General features: G+C 43.8%; 1 protein-coding gene across 1 annotated transcript in view; it reads left to right on the top strand.

Moving 5' to 3' along the window:
• Nucleotides 1–17277, top strand: part of LOC121847430 (zinc finger matrin-type protein 4-like) — a 150558-nt gene that overhangs the window by 48712 nt on the left and 84569 nt on the right. Inside the window, exon 3 of the mRNA XM_042328335.1 lies at nucleotides 2900–3175. Coding sequence (XP_042184269.1) covers nucleotides 2900–3175 — 276 coding nt within the window. The remainder of the gene's footprint in view (nucleotides 1–2899; nucleotides 3176–17277) is intronic.

Consider the following 17277-nt stretch of genomic DNA (forward strand, 5'->3'; position numbering starts at 1 on the left):
ATTGCCTAGCCCAGCTGATTTGTAGGGGTCCAGGTTTTGCAGCTCTTTCAGAACATCAGCTATCTGGATTTGGGTGAAGGAGAAGCTGGGAGGCTTGGGCAAGTAGCTGCGGGGTGTTCGGAGCTTTTGGCCGGGGTTGGGGTAGCCAGGTGGAAAGCATGGCCAGTCGTAGTGAAATGCTTATTGAAATTCTCGATTATCGTGGATTTATTGTTGGTGACAGTGTTACCTAGCCTCAGTGCAGTGGGCTGCTGGGAGGTGTTGCTCTTATTCTCCATGGACTTAACAGTGTCCCAAAACTTTTTGGAGTTAGAGCTATAGGATGCAAATTTCTGTTTGAAAAAGCTACTTTGCTTTCCTGACTGTCTGTGTGTATTGGTTCCTGAGAGACTCACTAGTCACTTTAAACAATGCCACTTTATTAATGTTTACATATCTTACATTACTCATGTCATATGTTTATACTGCATCTTATACCATCTTTTGCATCTTGCCTCTGATGCTCGGCCATCGCTCATCCATATATTTATATGTACATATTCTTATTCCATCCTTTTAGATTTGTGTGTTAGGTAGTTGTTGGGGAATGGTTAGATTACTTGTTAGATATTACACTGTTGTAATAGAAGCACAAGCATTTCGTTGCACTCGCATTAACAATGCAACCAATAACATTTTATTTGATTTGATTTGGATTTTACAATGCACTCACTCACACACACACCTTTACATGCATACATGCACACACACCCTCATGCAAACATACACAGCTCACACTTTCAAATGCTTTCCGTCACACGCAAACACTCACACACACTCCCTTTTGTGTCTGGCGTCTGCGAGTCATGAGTGACCTGTTATGTCGCTCCATGCCACACACACACACACACATACACACACACACAGAGAGATTGACAAACGCGCACACACACACAACACACTCACAACACACACCACAGTCTGTGACCCCGGGTCTCATCCTGTCAGCGCTTGGGCTATTAATGGCCTGTTTCCGTGGTAACCAGGCTGCCATTTTTCAACGGGGTCACCTAGAATACATCCACTTCTCTTTTTTATCTTTACAGAATATGAGGGGGAAGAGAGAAATGTCTGATGAATGGTCACACACATAGAAGCATCCATATGACATGACATGTACACGCGCACACTTACACTACATTACCAAAAGTATGTGGACACCTGCTCATTAAATATGTCATTCCAAAATCATGTGCCTTAATATGGAGGTTGTCCCACCTGCTGCAATAACAGCCTCCACTCTTCTGGGAAGGCTTTCTACTAGATGGTGGAACATTGCTGCAGGGACTTGCTTCCATCAGCCACAAGAGCATTAGTGAGGTCAGGCAATGGTGTTGGGCGATTAGGCCTGGCTCGCAGTTGGCGTTCCAGTTCATCCCAAAGCTACTTGATGGGGTTGAGGTCAGTGTTCTGTGTAGGCCAGTCAAGTTCTTCCACACCGATCTCGACGCGAACAATTTCTGTATAGACCTCGCTTTGTGCACGCGGGCATTGCTATGCTGAAACAGGAAAGGGCCTTCCCCAAACTGTTGGCACAAAGTTGGAAGCACAGAATCATCTAGAATGTCATTGTATGCTGTAGTGTTAATATTTCCCTTCACTGGAACTTAGAGGTCTAGCCCGAACCATGAAAAACAGCCCCAGACGATTATTCCTTGTCCACCAAACTTTACAGTTGGCACTATGCATTGGGGCAGGTAGTGTTCTCCTGGCTTCCACCATTCCCAGATTTGTCCGTCGGACAGCTAGAACGCGTCCCCACTGGTCCTGAGTCGAATGGTGGTGAGGTTTACACCATTTTCAGCCGATGCTTGACATTGCGCATGGTGATCTTAGGGTTGTGTGTGGCTGCTCGGCCATGGAAACCCATTTCATGAAGTTTCCAACGAACAGTTATTGTGATGACTTTGCTTCCTGTGGTTATTTGGAACTCAGTAGTGAGTGTTGCAACTGAGGATAGATGTTTTTACGCGCTACGCGCTTCAGCACTCGGCGGTCCTATTCCGTGAGCTTGTGTGGCCTACTTCTGAGCCGTTGTTTCTCCGAGACGTTTCCACTTCACAATAACAGCACTTACAGTTGACCAGGGCAGCTCTAGCAGGGCAGAAATTTGACGAACTGACTTGTTGGAACGGTGGCATCCTATGACAGTGCCACATTGAAAGTCACTGAGCTCTTAAGTAAAGACATTCTACTGCCAATGTTTGTCTATGGAGATTGCTTGTGTGTGTGCTCGCACACACAGAGACATTAGCATATGACACACATACACAAAACATATGACGCACACACAAAACACACTGACAAGCACACACGCGATTAACATATATACCAGTGAAACACACACAAACACACACACGCTTTGCCTCGACAGTCTGAGAGTAAGATGGTCTCAGGACTGCAGTTGGCCTTTCTCTGACCCTCATCTGGCCTTCATAGATCAGGCCGGGAGCAATATATCACTCTGTACTCACAGCAGTCCCCTTTGAGGTGGTCTTGCCAGGTACCTTATTGACTGTGTGTGTGTGCATGCGTGTGCACATGCCTTAGTGTGACTCTCAACACCGCTCTAATGTTTTGATGTAGATGTCATTTCCGATGGACTCATTACAACAATTAGAATTTATTGATGTTTGTAGTCTATTATTTATTTGAGATGATTTTAATGTGCTCTTCCTCTCCCCCTCTCCTCCCTCCTCCTGTTCCTCCTTCCCTTATATTTATATTGTTGTCTCTTCTCCTCTCCTTCTTGCCCCTCTTATCCCACCCTTATCTCCCACCCTTCATTATCCTATCTCCCACCCTACCCCCTTTTCCGTGTTCCCTTCTATCTCCTTTCCCTTTTCCCTCACTCCCACAGACTCATCCCCTTCTACCCCCCAGCCCAGTGACTCCACCCCTCCCCATGCCTCACCTGCCCTACCATGGCCCTCCTCTCTAGCACCCCCGGTGGCGGTGGTGGGTAGTGGTGGTGGGAGTGGTGAGACAGGGAAGTACTGCTGTCTGTGTGGAGCCTGGTTCAACAATCCTCTGATGGCCCAGCAACACTACGAGGGGAAAAAACATCGCAGGAATGCAGCCAGAGTGCGACTACTGGAGCAGCTAGCTGGCAGTCTGGACGCTACTGAAACTACAGGTGAGGAAACAAAGGTTAGAGGTCAGGGGTTAAGGGTTAAGGGTTAAAATTAGGCTTAGTAGCACTGCGAGGGAAAGAAACACTACAGGAACACAGCATGGTATAACTGGAGAAACTGGCAAGACATTTAGACGGTGGTGGTAGGATCCATATGTATAATTTTAGATTATATTACTTTATAATAATAAACATTGCACTTGTTTTTTAAAAGCTTTATAAAGAATTCATAGAGATTTGACTTTTGCATCACACTCAAATGAACTAGAATACATAAAATAGCAGATCAATAGATAGATTAATCACAGAGCAAACAAGTGCTGTTCATTATGCATGACACACACATTACATAACTTGACATTATTCATTCTGTTGGCAGCCTGGCCTGTTATGAGCAGTTTCCATAGTAAACTGAGTGCACTCACTCACACACACACACACACACACACACACACACACACACACACACACACACACACACACACACACACACACACACACACACACACACACACACACACAGACATACAAAGGCACACACACAGATTGTGAGTGAGGGGGATAGCTGTCCCGATTAAGTACCCTGTGTGCACCTGATGCCACTCAATAAAGACTAATATGATAATAATCATCAGATATGAGTGAGTGGGTGCTACAATATGGCCCAGTTTACACTGTATTATCTAACGCACTGTATTATATCATAGTGATGTAGCGATTGAGGCAGGATCAGCAAGAGTGGGACTTGAACTAGATACCCTCTAGTTAACGGAACAAAGTGCCTGAACAAGACTGTGTTAGCCTGCTGAGGTTAGACCTATAGGCATTATAAATGGGGAATAGGAGATATTGATATTTTCCATTCCCTTTCCTCAACTTCTATCCCGTTCTCAGTCCCCCTCTTATTCTTTTTGAAACATATGCTTTACTCTACCTCCCTCCCATCTCTCTCTTTCACTGTCCTCTATGTGTGTGCTTGGGTGTGTGTGTGTGGGTGCATGTATCCCTAAGGACTACTACCAGGGTACTAATGTTGTCATGCCTCATTCATCATCTTCATTAGCTTCCCATGCATTGAAGCTGACACACACACACACACTGTGATCTGATTTGATCGCTCCACCTACACACTGTACAATATGACCCTAAGCGATCTACTATACTAGTGTAGGTGGGAGTCAAACAGCATGTTTCTCTTAATCACTACATCAATTATTAAATATATTTTACATTATATAGAATTACAAATGACTCAGTGCCCTGTGCAGACAAGTCAAACCACCTAAAAAGGAAACACACCCCTCTTTCCACATTTTGTTTTGTCACTGGCCTACACACAATCTACACACAATACCCCATAATGTCGAAGTGGAAATATATTTTTTACATGTTTTGTGTTCAACCCCTTTGTTATGGCAAGCCTAAATATAAAGTCTATTGACACCGGTGAGTCAATCTAAGTAACATAATAAAATAAATCCCCATCAAAATCTGTCAGTTTTAGCTAGATATCTTTTTTTTGCATGAGCTGCGTCTCAATCCGCCTATGGCCCCTTCCGCATCTTCGCTGGAAAGTGGCAGAGCTACAGCACTGTTTGTCAGACCATTTTCCCTCTTCGCAATGCAGAAAGACTGCATTTAATCAGTGGACACCACTAGTTTTTATTACAACACACCTGTCATAATTGTTTTCTTTACTAAAGTAGAGGTTTATTATTAGTAGTATTGCTAAAGGTACTGCATATGTGTAAACATGCATTTTTTAGCGAGAGATAGCACTTGTATAGCCTAAGAAAGTACCAGCAATGTGCAGAAAGTAGATTTGAATGGATTTTATTGAAGGGAAACAATAACAGTCTTGAACTTTTTTGGCAACATAGTGATATATTCTTATACACTGTATAATGAGGTATTCAACTACAAAATACTAGTCTTCTCCTGTTTTTTGAACCATTTCTCCCACCCACAAGGTGTATAAACAACAACAATAAATAAGAATAAAATAAGATAACAGATACAAAACAAAAACGTGAAGAACATAAATCAATCAACTCTAATTAGCACATGTAGGACAGTATGCAAGTGTGTGTGCATGGACTTTGCAGATGTATTTCTCACATGTGCAGCACATTATATTTGTTTTACAGTCCTTCTTTGGAGGGCAGCTCAGGTGGATCAGGACAAGATTCAGCCCCCTGAACAGCTTTCACAAGCGCTGCAGAGGCTGCTGTGCGAGGGAGGTGCTCCCTTCTTTGAATGTGTGGGGTTACAAGTGCCCATCCCAGCTGCTCCAGGAACACCCTCCTCTTGTTCCACTAATCAGGCATCCAGGTAGGGTAGATTTTGTTTCCGGGCATCCTGGAAGGATATTGATCTCATCATGTCAGTAGAGGATACCTGGTTGTTCTTTAAAAGTGCTTTCCCCCACATCTTAAATAAGCATGTCCCTTTCAAAAAATGTAGAACTAAGAACAGATACAGGCCTTGGTTCACTCCAGACTTGACTGCCCTTGACCAGCACAAAAACACCCTGTGGCGTACTGCACTAGCTTCGAATAGTCCCCGTGATATGCAACTTTTCAGGGAAGTCAGGAATCAATACACACAGTCAGTTAGAAAAGCAAAGGCTAGCTTTTTGAAACAAAAATTTGCATCCTGCAGCAAGAATTCCAAAATGTTTTGGGACACTGTAAAGTCCATGGAGAATATGAGTACCTCCTCCCAGCTGCCCACTACACTGAGACTAGGAAACACTGTCACGACTGAAAAATCCACGATAATTTAAAAATCCCCCTCTTCCTAAATGTATCCGCCGCCATATTACTAATCCTATTACTAATCTGTTCAACCTCTCTTTCGTATCATCTGAGATTCCAAAAGATTGGAAAGCGGCCGCGGTCATCCCCCTCTTCAAAAGGGGGAGACACTCTAGACCCAAACTGTTACAGACCTGTATCCATCCTGCCCTGCCTTTCTAAAGTCTTGGAAAGTCAAGTGAACAAACAGATCACCGACCATTTCGATCCCACCGAACGTTCGCCGCTTTGCCATCTGGTTTCCGAGCTGGTCACGGGTGCACCTCAGCCACTCTCAAGGTCTTAAGTTTTTGCGTGTAGGGGGCAGTATTTTCGTTTTTGGCTAAAAAATGTACCCATTTGATACTGCCTATTTCTCAGCCCCAGAAACTAGAATATGCATATAATTGTCAGATTAGGATAGAAAACACTCTAAAGTTTCCAAAACTGTAAAAATATTGTCTGTGAGTATAACAGAACTGATATTGCAGGCGAAAGTGCCTCTTATTTTGAAACCTCTCTGTTCCTATGCATGCCTATCCTCCATTTAAAGGGATATCAACCAGATTCCTTTTTCTATGGCTTCCCTAAGGTGTCAACAGTCTATAGACATAGTTTCAGGCTTTTATTTTGAAAAAATTAGCGTGAAGGATCACATTGCGTAAGTGGATATGTGGGGGCTCTCATAGTGAGTTTTCAAATCAAATCAAATGTATTTATATAGCCCTTCGTACATCAGCTGATATCTCAAAGTGCTGTACAGAAACACAGCCTAAAACCCCAAACAGCAAGCAATGCAGGTGTAGAAGCACAGTGGCTAGGAAAAACTCCCTAGAAAGGCTAAAACCTAGGAAGAAACCTAGAGAGGAACCAGGCTATGTGGGGTGGCCAGTCCTCTTCTGGCTGTGCCGGGTGGAGATTATAACAGAACATGGCCAAGATGTTCAAATGTTCATAAATGACCAGCATAGCCCAATAATAATAAGGCAGAACAGTTGAAACTGGAGCAGCAGCACGGCCAGGTGGACTGGGGACAGCAAGGAGTCATCATGTCAGGTAGTCCTGAGGCATGGTCCTAGGGCTCAGGTCCTCCGAGTGAGAGAAAGAAAGAGAGAATTAGAGAGAGCACACTTAAATTCACACAGGACACCGAATAGGACAGGAGAAGTACTCCAGATATAACAAACTGACCCTAGCCCCCCGACACATAAACTACTGCAGCATAAATACTGGAGACTGAGACAGGAGGGGTCAGGAGTTTTGCGCAACTGAGTAAAGCGGCCATTGTTTCTCCCGCTGTTATTGAAAAAGCTACACACTCGGTTGATATATTATCGAAAATATATATTTTAAAAACAACTTGAGGATTTATTATAAAAAAACGTTTGACATGTTTCTGTGGACATTATGGATATTATTTGGAATATATACGTCTGCGTTGTCGTGACCGCTCTTTCCTGTGGATTTCTGAACATAAAGCGACAAATAAACGTCGGTATTTTGGGTATAAAAATAATCTTTATGGAACAAAAGGAACATTTGTTGTGTAACTGGGAGTCTAGTGAGTGAAAATATCTGAAGATCATCAAAGGTAAACCATTTTTTGATTGCTTTTCTGATTTTCGTGGGTAATTTTGTATACATTTATTTAAATTTGCATCGGGCTGCTTCTGGTGAGATTCTGGTAAGATGTCGACGAAGTCGGCTGAATTCTGGTAGACGGAAACGGCCTGATGTATTTGGGCCGCTTCTGGGCAGTCATTCATTTTGATTCAGGGCCGAGTCCGATACCCGATTCCGGGCTGATTCAATCAGGTCTGGCCCCATGGAAGAGGGCCGCTTCTGTGCCGATTCCTCATTGCTAGCTGAGTGCAGTCATTATTCTTAGCAATGATTTAGGAATCCTTGTGTGTAAGTATTTGCCACTGTTTGTTCGCCTATTCAAATTGAACGTCAGTTCATGAAAATAAATAGCTAGCCATCTACTTAACCCTGTTGCTCAAAGCTAACGTTATAAGCAGCCAGCTGGCTTCATCTGGCTAGTGAGGCTCGACTGGCCCGGGTTATGTGTTGTGAAGCTAGCCACAATATTCCACAATCGTGGAATTTGCGCTTTGCCTTCAAAATAAAAGTCAAATCAAATGTATTTGTCACATACACATGGTTAGCAGGTGTTAATGCAAGTGTAGCGAAATGCTTGTGCTTCTAGTTCCGACCATGCAGTAATATCTAACAAGTAATATAACCTAACAATTTCACAACAACTATCTTATACACACAAGTGTAAAGGAATGAATACGAATATGTACATAAAAATATATAAATGAGTGATGGCCGAACGGCATAGGCAGGATGCGGGTAGATGGTATAGAGTACAGTATATATATATGAGATTAGTAATTTGGGTAAGTAAACATTATATAATATAAAGATAAATTATATAATGATAAATTGATTACAACAATTTTTCCATTAAGCATCTCTCTGGTAAGAAGAAGGGCGGGGGGTGTATGCCTTATGATTAACGAGACTTGGTGTGATCATAACAACATACCTCTTTGAACGTGATGCAGAAGGTTACAATTGTTGGAATAATATCATATTTAGACTAGATAATGTTAAACAAGGTTGGAATGTGAAGCAATGAAATGGGGTCTACTCGGTGACACCCACTGAACACAACTGTGAAGAGTTTACGCAAATATTAATGTTGTAGCTCTTATCGTGGGACTGTGAAATCACCTCCCCAGTCAGCCTATTGTGTGTATTGACATTCATATTGCACTGTACAGCTTTACCTAAGGATTGGGGGTCAGTGAAATGGGGTATCAGTCTACTTAATACCCAAGATGTTTTTTCCCAACGTCCTCCTCAGAGTTATCAGACTCCAAAACATCCACACAGTATTGTTTTTCCTCAGGAATAGTGTTCAATACACATAGACAATAAATGTGGCTCAATTCACAGTTGTTTCAGAGTCCGGCAATAAGAGCTATGACGCCATTGTTTTCTGGGTGTCACTGAGTAGACTCATACCCATAGATTGTGGATCAATGACATGCGGTAAGGCTGTACAGTGAAATATGTATGTCCCCAATGCAATTCTAAAGTATATTACATGCAGTGTGATTTCAACAGATTTTGTCAAATTAACAAATTATTGTGTTTTGTTGATTTTATATAACAACATTCCAACCTCGTTTCGCATGATCTATTCAATTATGGCATAATTCTACTATTTCTATTCTTTGCATCATGTCAATGACATACTTTTATTTTGACGGCTAACCGCAAAGTCCACTATGTGATTAATCCTTATTGTGGCTAGCTTCACATAGATGGGTCTGACCACCATTAATAAAATAAGAACTGTCTCATAAATTAGGGTTATTTCTAAATGATGACACCTAGCTATATAGTTAGTAGCTAGCTAACTATAGCTACTGAAACAGATTATGTTGTTTTGCTGTGTTTTGGGGGAAAAACATTGTTTGCATCCATGAGCTAGCTAGCTTTTTTTTTAAGACCAGCACTGTAGGTCCGCTAGACAACTTTACCAGCATCACAGCATGCGTATCGATGAATCGTTGTGACATATGAAATACGAGTAATAGTGCAGTCAATATGTAATAACTACTTTTTTTTAAATTATGAATGCGTTAAATTATTATGTGACTTGCAGTCATATTCAGGTCCTGATTGGTCAACAAGCTTATTTTACACGTCAAATAGTGTTATTTGACACCCAAAGAACCAAACTGCGTTCCATAGCATGAGAAATCCTAGTTGAGAATGAAACGACTGAACAAATGAACGAAACAGCACAGCAAGTAAGTGAAAGAAATACTGTAGCTTTTGATTATGTTTTACTGGGAATGGGTACATACGTAAATGCCAACAAAATAACATTTTGGTCAGTGTGGTGTGTGTGTAATCTTTATTAACTAGGCAAGAAAGTTAAGAACAAATGTTTATTTCCAGTGACGGCCTACCCCGGCAAAACCCGGAAGACGCTGGGCCAATTGTGCGCCCCCCTATGGGACTCCCAATCATGACCGGATGTGATACAGCCTGGATTTGAAACAGGGACTGTAGTGACCACTGCGTCCATGTCTGTGTGTTAACTATTTAACTGTATTAGAATGCTTAAAAGGCCACAACAATTTTAAATATCGGTATCGGTATTGTTTGTTTTTTTGTCAAGGAAAATATTGGGTACCGGTATCGGCCAAAAATGTTGTATCGGTGCATCTCTAGTTTGAATACTTTCTGAAGGCACTTTGTGATTCAACTAAGGGGAAATTAAGTTCAAACTTAGGTGCACAGGCACGCACCCGTATGTATGCACACCACACACACACAAACACACACACTCCTCTTACATGCTCTCCTCTCCCACTCTACAAATTACTTCTAAATGACTTTGTTTCTTTATGGTCTATGCAACCACCCTACATACCACTGCTGGCTTGCTTCTGAAGCTAAGCAGGGTTGGTCCTGGTCAGTCCTTGGATGGGAGACCAGATGCTGCTGGAAGTGGTGTTGGAGGGCCAGTAGGAGGCACTCTTTCCACTGGTCTAAAAAAAATATCCCAATGCCCCAGGGCAGTGATTGGGGTGCCCTGTGTAGGGTGCCGTCTCTCGGATGGGACGTTAAACGGGTGTCCTGACTCTCTGAGGTCATTAAAGATCCCATGGCACTTATTGTAAGAGTAGGGGTGTTAACCCCGTTGTCCTGGCTAAATTCCCAATCTGACCCTCAAACCATCACGGTCACCTAATAATCCCCAGTTTACAATTGGCTCATTCATCCCCCTCCTCTCCCCTGTAACTATTCCCCAGGTTGTTGCTGTAAATGAAAATGTGTTCTCAGTCAACTTACCTGGTAAAATAACAGATAAATTAAAAATTTAATTAAATGTTCATAAAACTCACAACAGGCTCTCACAGTCTCACAGCAGAATTAGACATTTATTTAAGTTTCTCCAAACATCAAATTTCGAAGTGCTTTTGACACCCTTGGTTGACTCCGTCTGCTCAGTATCGTTCGGTTTCTCCAAATGTCAAATTTTAAAGATTAAGGGTTAAGATTTTGGATAAGGTTAAACCATTAAGTTTAGGCAATCATTTTACTAACAATTTTTACTAACGACATACCACAGTTTCTATGTATGCGGATGACTCAACGCTATACACATCAGCTAAACACAGCGACTGAAATGACTCCAACACTCAACAAAAAGCTGCAGTTACTTTCAGAGTGGATGGCAAGGAATAAGTTAGCCCTAAATATTTCTAAAACTAAAAGCATTGTATTTGGAACAAAACACTCACTAAATCCTAAACCTCTAACTAAATCTTGTAATAAATAATGTGTAAATTGAGCAAGTTGAGATGACTAAACTGCTTGGAGTAACACTAGATTGTAAACTGTCATGGTCAAAACATATTGATGCAGTACTGTAGAGGCTAAGATGGGGAGAAGTCTGTCCATAATAAAGCGCTGCTCTGCCTTCTTAACAGCACTATCAACAAGGCAGGTCCTACAGGCCCTAGTTTTGTCACACCTTGACTACTGTTCAGTCGTGTGGTCAGGTGCCACAAAAAAGGACTTAGGAAAATTGCAATTGGCTCAGAACAGGGCAGCACGGCTGGCCCTTGGATGTACACAGAGAGCTAATATTAATAATATGCATGTCAATCTCTCCTGGCTCAAAGTTGAGGAGAGATTGACTTCATCACTACTTGTATTTATGAGAGGTATTGATTGACATGTTGAATGCACCGAGCTGTCTGTCTAAACTACTGGCACACAGCTCGGACACCCATACATACCCCACAAGACGTACCACAAGAGGTTTCTTCATAGTCCCCAAGTCCAGATCAGACTATGAGATGCACACAGTACTACATAGAGCCATGACTACATGGAACTCTATTCCACATCAAGTAACTGACGCAAGCAATAAAATTAGATTTAAAAAACAGATTAAAAACACCTTATTGAACAGTGGGGACTGTGAAGCAACACAAACATTGGCACAGACACATGCATACACACACACATACGATAACATACGCACTATACATACACATGGATTTAGTACTGTAGATATGTGGTAGTTGTGGAGTAGGGGCCTGAGGGCACACAGTGTTGTGAAATCTGTGAATGTATTGTAGTGTTTTCAAATTGTATAAACTGCCTTAATTTTTCTCAACCCCAGGAGGAGTAGCTAATGGCGATCCATAATAAATACAAAATACAAAAAAATCTGAATGTTTAAGTAAGTGTGTGTGTGTGTTTATTTACGAAGCAGCATTCGGTCAGCCCGGGCCCGTCTTGTCGGAAACATTAATCAAAACGTTATATTCATGGAAACAAGTATGCAGCATTGACATCATTCACACACATCCACACAAACATTTACAGTACCAGTCAAAAGTTTAGACACAACTACTCATTCCAGGGTTTTTCTTTATTTTTACTACATCAAAACTATGAAATAACACATATGGAATCATGTAGCAACCCAAAAATGGTTAAACCAATCAAATCACCATTTGTCTTGATGACAGCTTTGCACACTTTTGGCATTCTCTCAACCAGCTTCACCTGGAATGCTTTTCCAACAGTCTTGAAGGAGTTCCCAGATATGCTGAGCACTTGTTGGATTTTTTTCCTTCACAGTCCATCTCATCCCAAACCATCTCCATTGGGTTGAGGTCGGGTGAGGCCAGGTCATCTGATGCAGCACTCCATCACTCTGCTTCTTGGTCAAATAGCCCTTACACAGGGAAATCTTAATGGCTACAGCATATAATGACATTCTAGACAATTCTGTGCTTCCAACTTTGTGGCAACAGTTTGGAGAAGGCCCTTTCCTGACAATGCACCCGTGCACAAAGTGAGGTCCATCAAGAAATGGTTTGTCGAGATCACTGTGAAAGAACTTGACTGGCCAGCACAGAACCCTGACCTCAACCCCATCGAACACCTTTGGGACGAATTGGAATACTGACTGCGAGCCAGGCCTAATTACCCAACATCAGTTCTCGACCTCACTATTACTCTTGTGTCTGAATGGAAGCAAGTCCCTGCAGCAATGTTCCAACATCTAGTGGAAAGCCTTTCCAGAAGAGTGGAGGCTGTTATAGCAGCAAATGGGGGACCAACTCTATATTAATGCCCATGATTTTGGAATGAGATGTTCGAATAGCAGGTGTCCACGTACTTTTGGTCATGTAATGCATATACACACACATTTCCCCTCTAAAAAAAATGACAAAACAATTATTACAGTTTTTGCCGATTGCTTACACACTGAAAATGAATGCTTAGACAAAAGCATCAAAACCTTAACTTTTGTAACCATGCCTTTAACAAAGGCACCAAAAGCACAAACACATTTTCTGCTTTGCACTTTATTTCCAATTCTGCAACACACATTGCACTTTGTTTGCACTTTGTTTGCAATTCTGCAACACACTTGCAAAACACTACACACTGTTTCTTACATTAGACACTTCGTTCAAAAATGAAATCTCTTGCAATCATTGGGAAAACTCTTCTATTCAAAATGCAAAACATGCTTGAAATTGGCAACACACACATGAAAACACTTACATACAGTAATTGAACACCAATTAGTCTGAGACTTAGCACTACAGATAGACCTCAGGTACGCTCACTTTGCAAACATGGAGGCAGTGAGAGCGAGAGGAAGAGGAAGAGGAAGAGAGAGAGGAGTAGGAGGAGGACTAGGACAAGAACAAAGAAGGGAACCAGGCAGACTGAGACATATTTCTGATGACTTTAGGGTCACTTGGGTGGGATCATGTCATAAATCATGGCCTGATGATGAGGGAGGCTGGGCAGTCCAACCCAACAAGTGTTGCTACACGGAAGCATCCATAATACGGACATTTAGACTGCAGAACAGGTATGTCTTCAACTTTCTACACAAGACTGTACCTATGTAATTGTTGCACATCATTCTGCATCACAGTACAATACAATGTAGTCCTACAATATTAGGTCTATGCTCTTCAGTGAACCAAAAAATAGGTATAGTTCTGTGAAGTACATGTAATACAGTTTTCATGTTATTGTGTACAGTATGACAGTACAGTACAGTGGCTTGCTAAAGTATTCAACCCCCTTGGCATTTTTCCTATTTTGTTGCCTTTACAACCTGGAAATAAAATTGCGTTTTGGGGGGTTTGTATCATTTGATTTACACAACATGCCTACCACTTTGAAGATGCAAAATTATTTTTTTTGTCAAACAAACAAGAAATAAGACAAAAAACTGAAAACTTGAGAATGCATAACTATTCACCCCCCCTCCCCTAAAGTCAATACTTTGAAGAGTCACCTTTTGCAGCAATTACAGCTGCAAGTCTCTTGGGGTATGTCTCTATAAGCTTGGCACATCTAACCACTGGGATTTTTGCCCATTCTTCAAGCCAAAATTGCTCCAGCTCCTTCAAGTTGGATGGCTATCTTTAAGTCTTACCACAGATTCTCAATTGGATTGAGGTCTGGGCTTTGACTAGGCCATTCCAAGACATTTAAATGTTTCCATTTAAACCATTCGAGTGTTGCTTTAGCATTATGCTTAGCGTCATTATACTGCTGGAAGGTGAACATCCGACCCAGTTTCAAATCTCTGGAAGACTGAAACAAGAATTTCCCTATATTTTAGCGCCATACATCATTCCTTCAATTCTGACCAGTTTTCCAGTCCCTGCCTGTAAGGGTTTTCCTCCTCTTCGTCTGAAGAGGTGTAGCAAGGATCGGACCAAGATGCGGTGTGGTAAGTGTCCATGGTTGTTTATTTAAAACATAAACTGAACACTTAATGAATACAAAACAATAAACGTAAACAAAACCAAAAACAGTACCGTGTGGCGACAAACACAGACACGAAAACAATCACCCACAAAACAACAGTGAAACCCAGGCTACCTAAGTATGATTCTCAATCAGAGACAACTAACGACACCTGCCTCTGATTGAGAACCATACTAGGCCGAACACAGAAAACCAACCTACAAACACAAACATAGAATGCCCACCCAACTCACGTCCTGACCAACTAAAACAAACAAATAACACAAGAACTTGGGTCCCCCCAAGGTGCGGACTCCAGCCGCAAAACCTGAACCTATAGGGGAGGGTCTGGGTGGGCATGTGTCCGCGGTGGCGGCTCTGGCGCTGGATCTGGACCCCACTCCACCATAGTCTTAGTCCGCCTCTGTGGCCTCCTAGGAACGGCGACCCTTGCCACCGACCCTGACTTGAGAACCCTAATAAATAGGCCGACAGGACTGAGGGACACCTCCGGACTTAACAAACTCCTCCGGACTGAGGGGTAGTTCAGGACTGAGGGGTAGCTCAGGACTGAGGGGTAGCTCAGGACTGAGGGGTAGCTCAGGGCTGAGAGGTAGCTCAGGACTGAGAGGTAGCTCAGGACTGAGAGGTAGCTCAGGCTGGTTGACGGCTCTGGCAGCTTCTGGCTGACTGACGGCTCTGGCAGCTCCTGGCTGACTGACGGCTCTGCCAGCTCCTGGCTGGTTGACGGTTCTGGCAGCTCCACGCTGGTTGACGGCTCTGGCAGCTCCTGGCTGACTGGCGACTCTGGCAGCTCCTGGCTGACCAGAGGCTCTGGCGGCTCCTGGCTGACTGCCGGCTCCAAGCTGACTGCCGGCTCTGGCGGCTCCATGCTGACTGGCGGCTCTGGCGGCTCCATGCTGACTGGTGGCTCATGACAAACTGGCGTCTCATGACAGACTGCCGGCTCCGGCGGCTCATGACAGACGGGAGACTCTAGCAACTCTGGACAGGCGGGAGACTCTAGCAGCTCTGGACAGGTTGGTGACTCTAGCAGCTCTGGACAGGCAGGAGACTCTAGCAGCTCTGGAGAGGTGGGAGACTCTAGCAGCTCTGGACAGGCGGGAGAGTCTAGCAGCTCTGGACAGGCGGGAGACTCTAGCAGCTCTGGACATGCGGGAGACTCTAGCAGCTCGGGACAGGCGGGAGACTCTAGCAGCTGTGGACAGGCGGGAGACTCTAGCAGCTCTGGACAGGCGGGAGACTCTAGCAGCGCTGAACAGACGGGAGACTCTAGCAGCTCTGGACAGGCGGGATACCCTGTAGGGAGGAGACATAGAGACAGCCTGGTGCGTGGGGCTGCCACAGGACCCACCAGGCTGGGGAGACCTCCAGGAGGCTTGGTGTTAGGAGTAGGCACCTGATGGACCGGGCTGTGGGGGAGCTCTGGTGCGCAGCTTTGGCACCACTCCCCCAGGCTGGATAACTACTCTAGCCCGGACCCTCCAGAGTGCAGGCACAGGTTGAACCGGGCTGTGGGTAAGCACGGGAGATCTAGAGCCTACTACACACACCTCTCCCTTAGGCTCCACTCCCACATTTGCCCGGCACGAGCGGAGCGCAGGCATAGGACATACTGCACCCTCCCAGCGCCCCGGAGACACAGCACGCAGAGCCGGCGCAGGATACCCTGGACCGAAACGCCGTCCCGGCGACCAGACATGTTGAGCAGGCACCATACGCCCTGGCTGGATGCCCACACTCGCATGACACTTTCGGGGGGCTGCCCTATAGCGCACCGGGCTATGGGCATGTACTGGCGACACCGTGCGCTTAACTGCATAACACGGTGCCTGACAAGTAACTCGCTGTTTATAATAAGCACGAGGAGTGAGCTTAGATCTGCTACCTGGCTTAGCCACACTCCCACATTTTGTTGGGGGGGGGGGCTGCCTCTCGTGCCTGTCGCGCTGCCGTGCTGCCTCCTCATATCGCCGCCGCTCAGCTTTCGCTGCCTCCAGCTCTGCTTTTGGGCGGCGATATTCCCCAGCCTCTGCCCAGGGTCCTTCTCTATTCAAAATCTCCTCCCATGTCCAGGAGTCTTGTGATGCTGGCCGCTGCTGTTGCTGCTGCTGCGGCTCCTGCCGCTGTCTTTTACCACGCCGCTTGGTCCTTGGTTGGTGGGTGATTCTGTAAGATTTTTCCTCCTCTTCGTCTGAGATTGCACACAGGTGGACTTTGTTTAACTAATTATGTGACTTCTGAAGGTAATTGGTTGCACCAGATCTTATTTAGGGGCTTCATAGCAAAGGGGGTGAACACATATGCACGCACCACTTTTCAGTTGTTTATTTTATTTTTATTTTTTTAAACAAGTTATTTTTCCCATTTCACTTCACCAATTTAAACTATTTTGTGTATGTCCATTATATGAAATCCAAATAAAAATTTATTTAAATTACAGGATGTAATGCAAGA

This window comes from Oncorhynchus tshawytscha, linkage group LG01, assembly GCF_018296145.1.
Source record: "Oncorhynchus tshawytscha isolate Ot180627B linkage group LG01, Otsh_v2.0, whole genome shotgun sequence".
In the NCBI taxonomy this organism is placed as follows: Eukaryota; Metazoa; Chordata; class Actinopteri; order Salmoniformes; family Salmonidae; genus Oncorhynchus; species Oncorhynchus tshawytscha.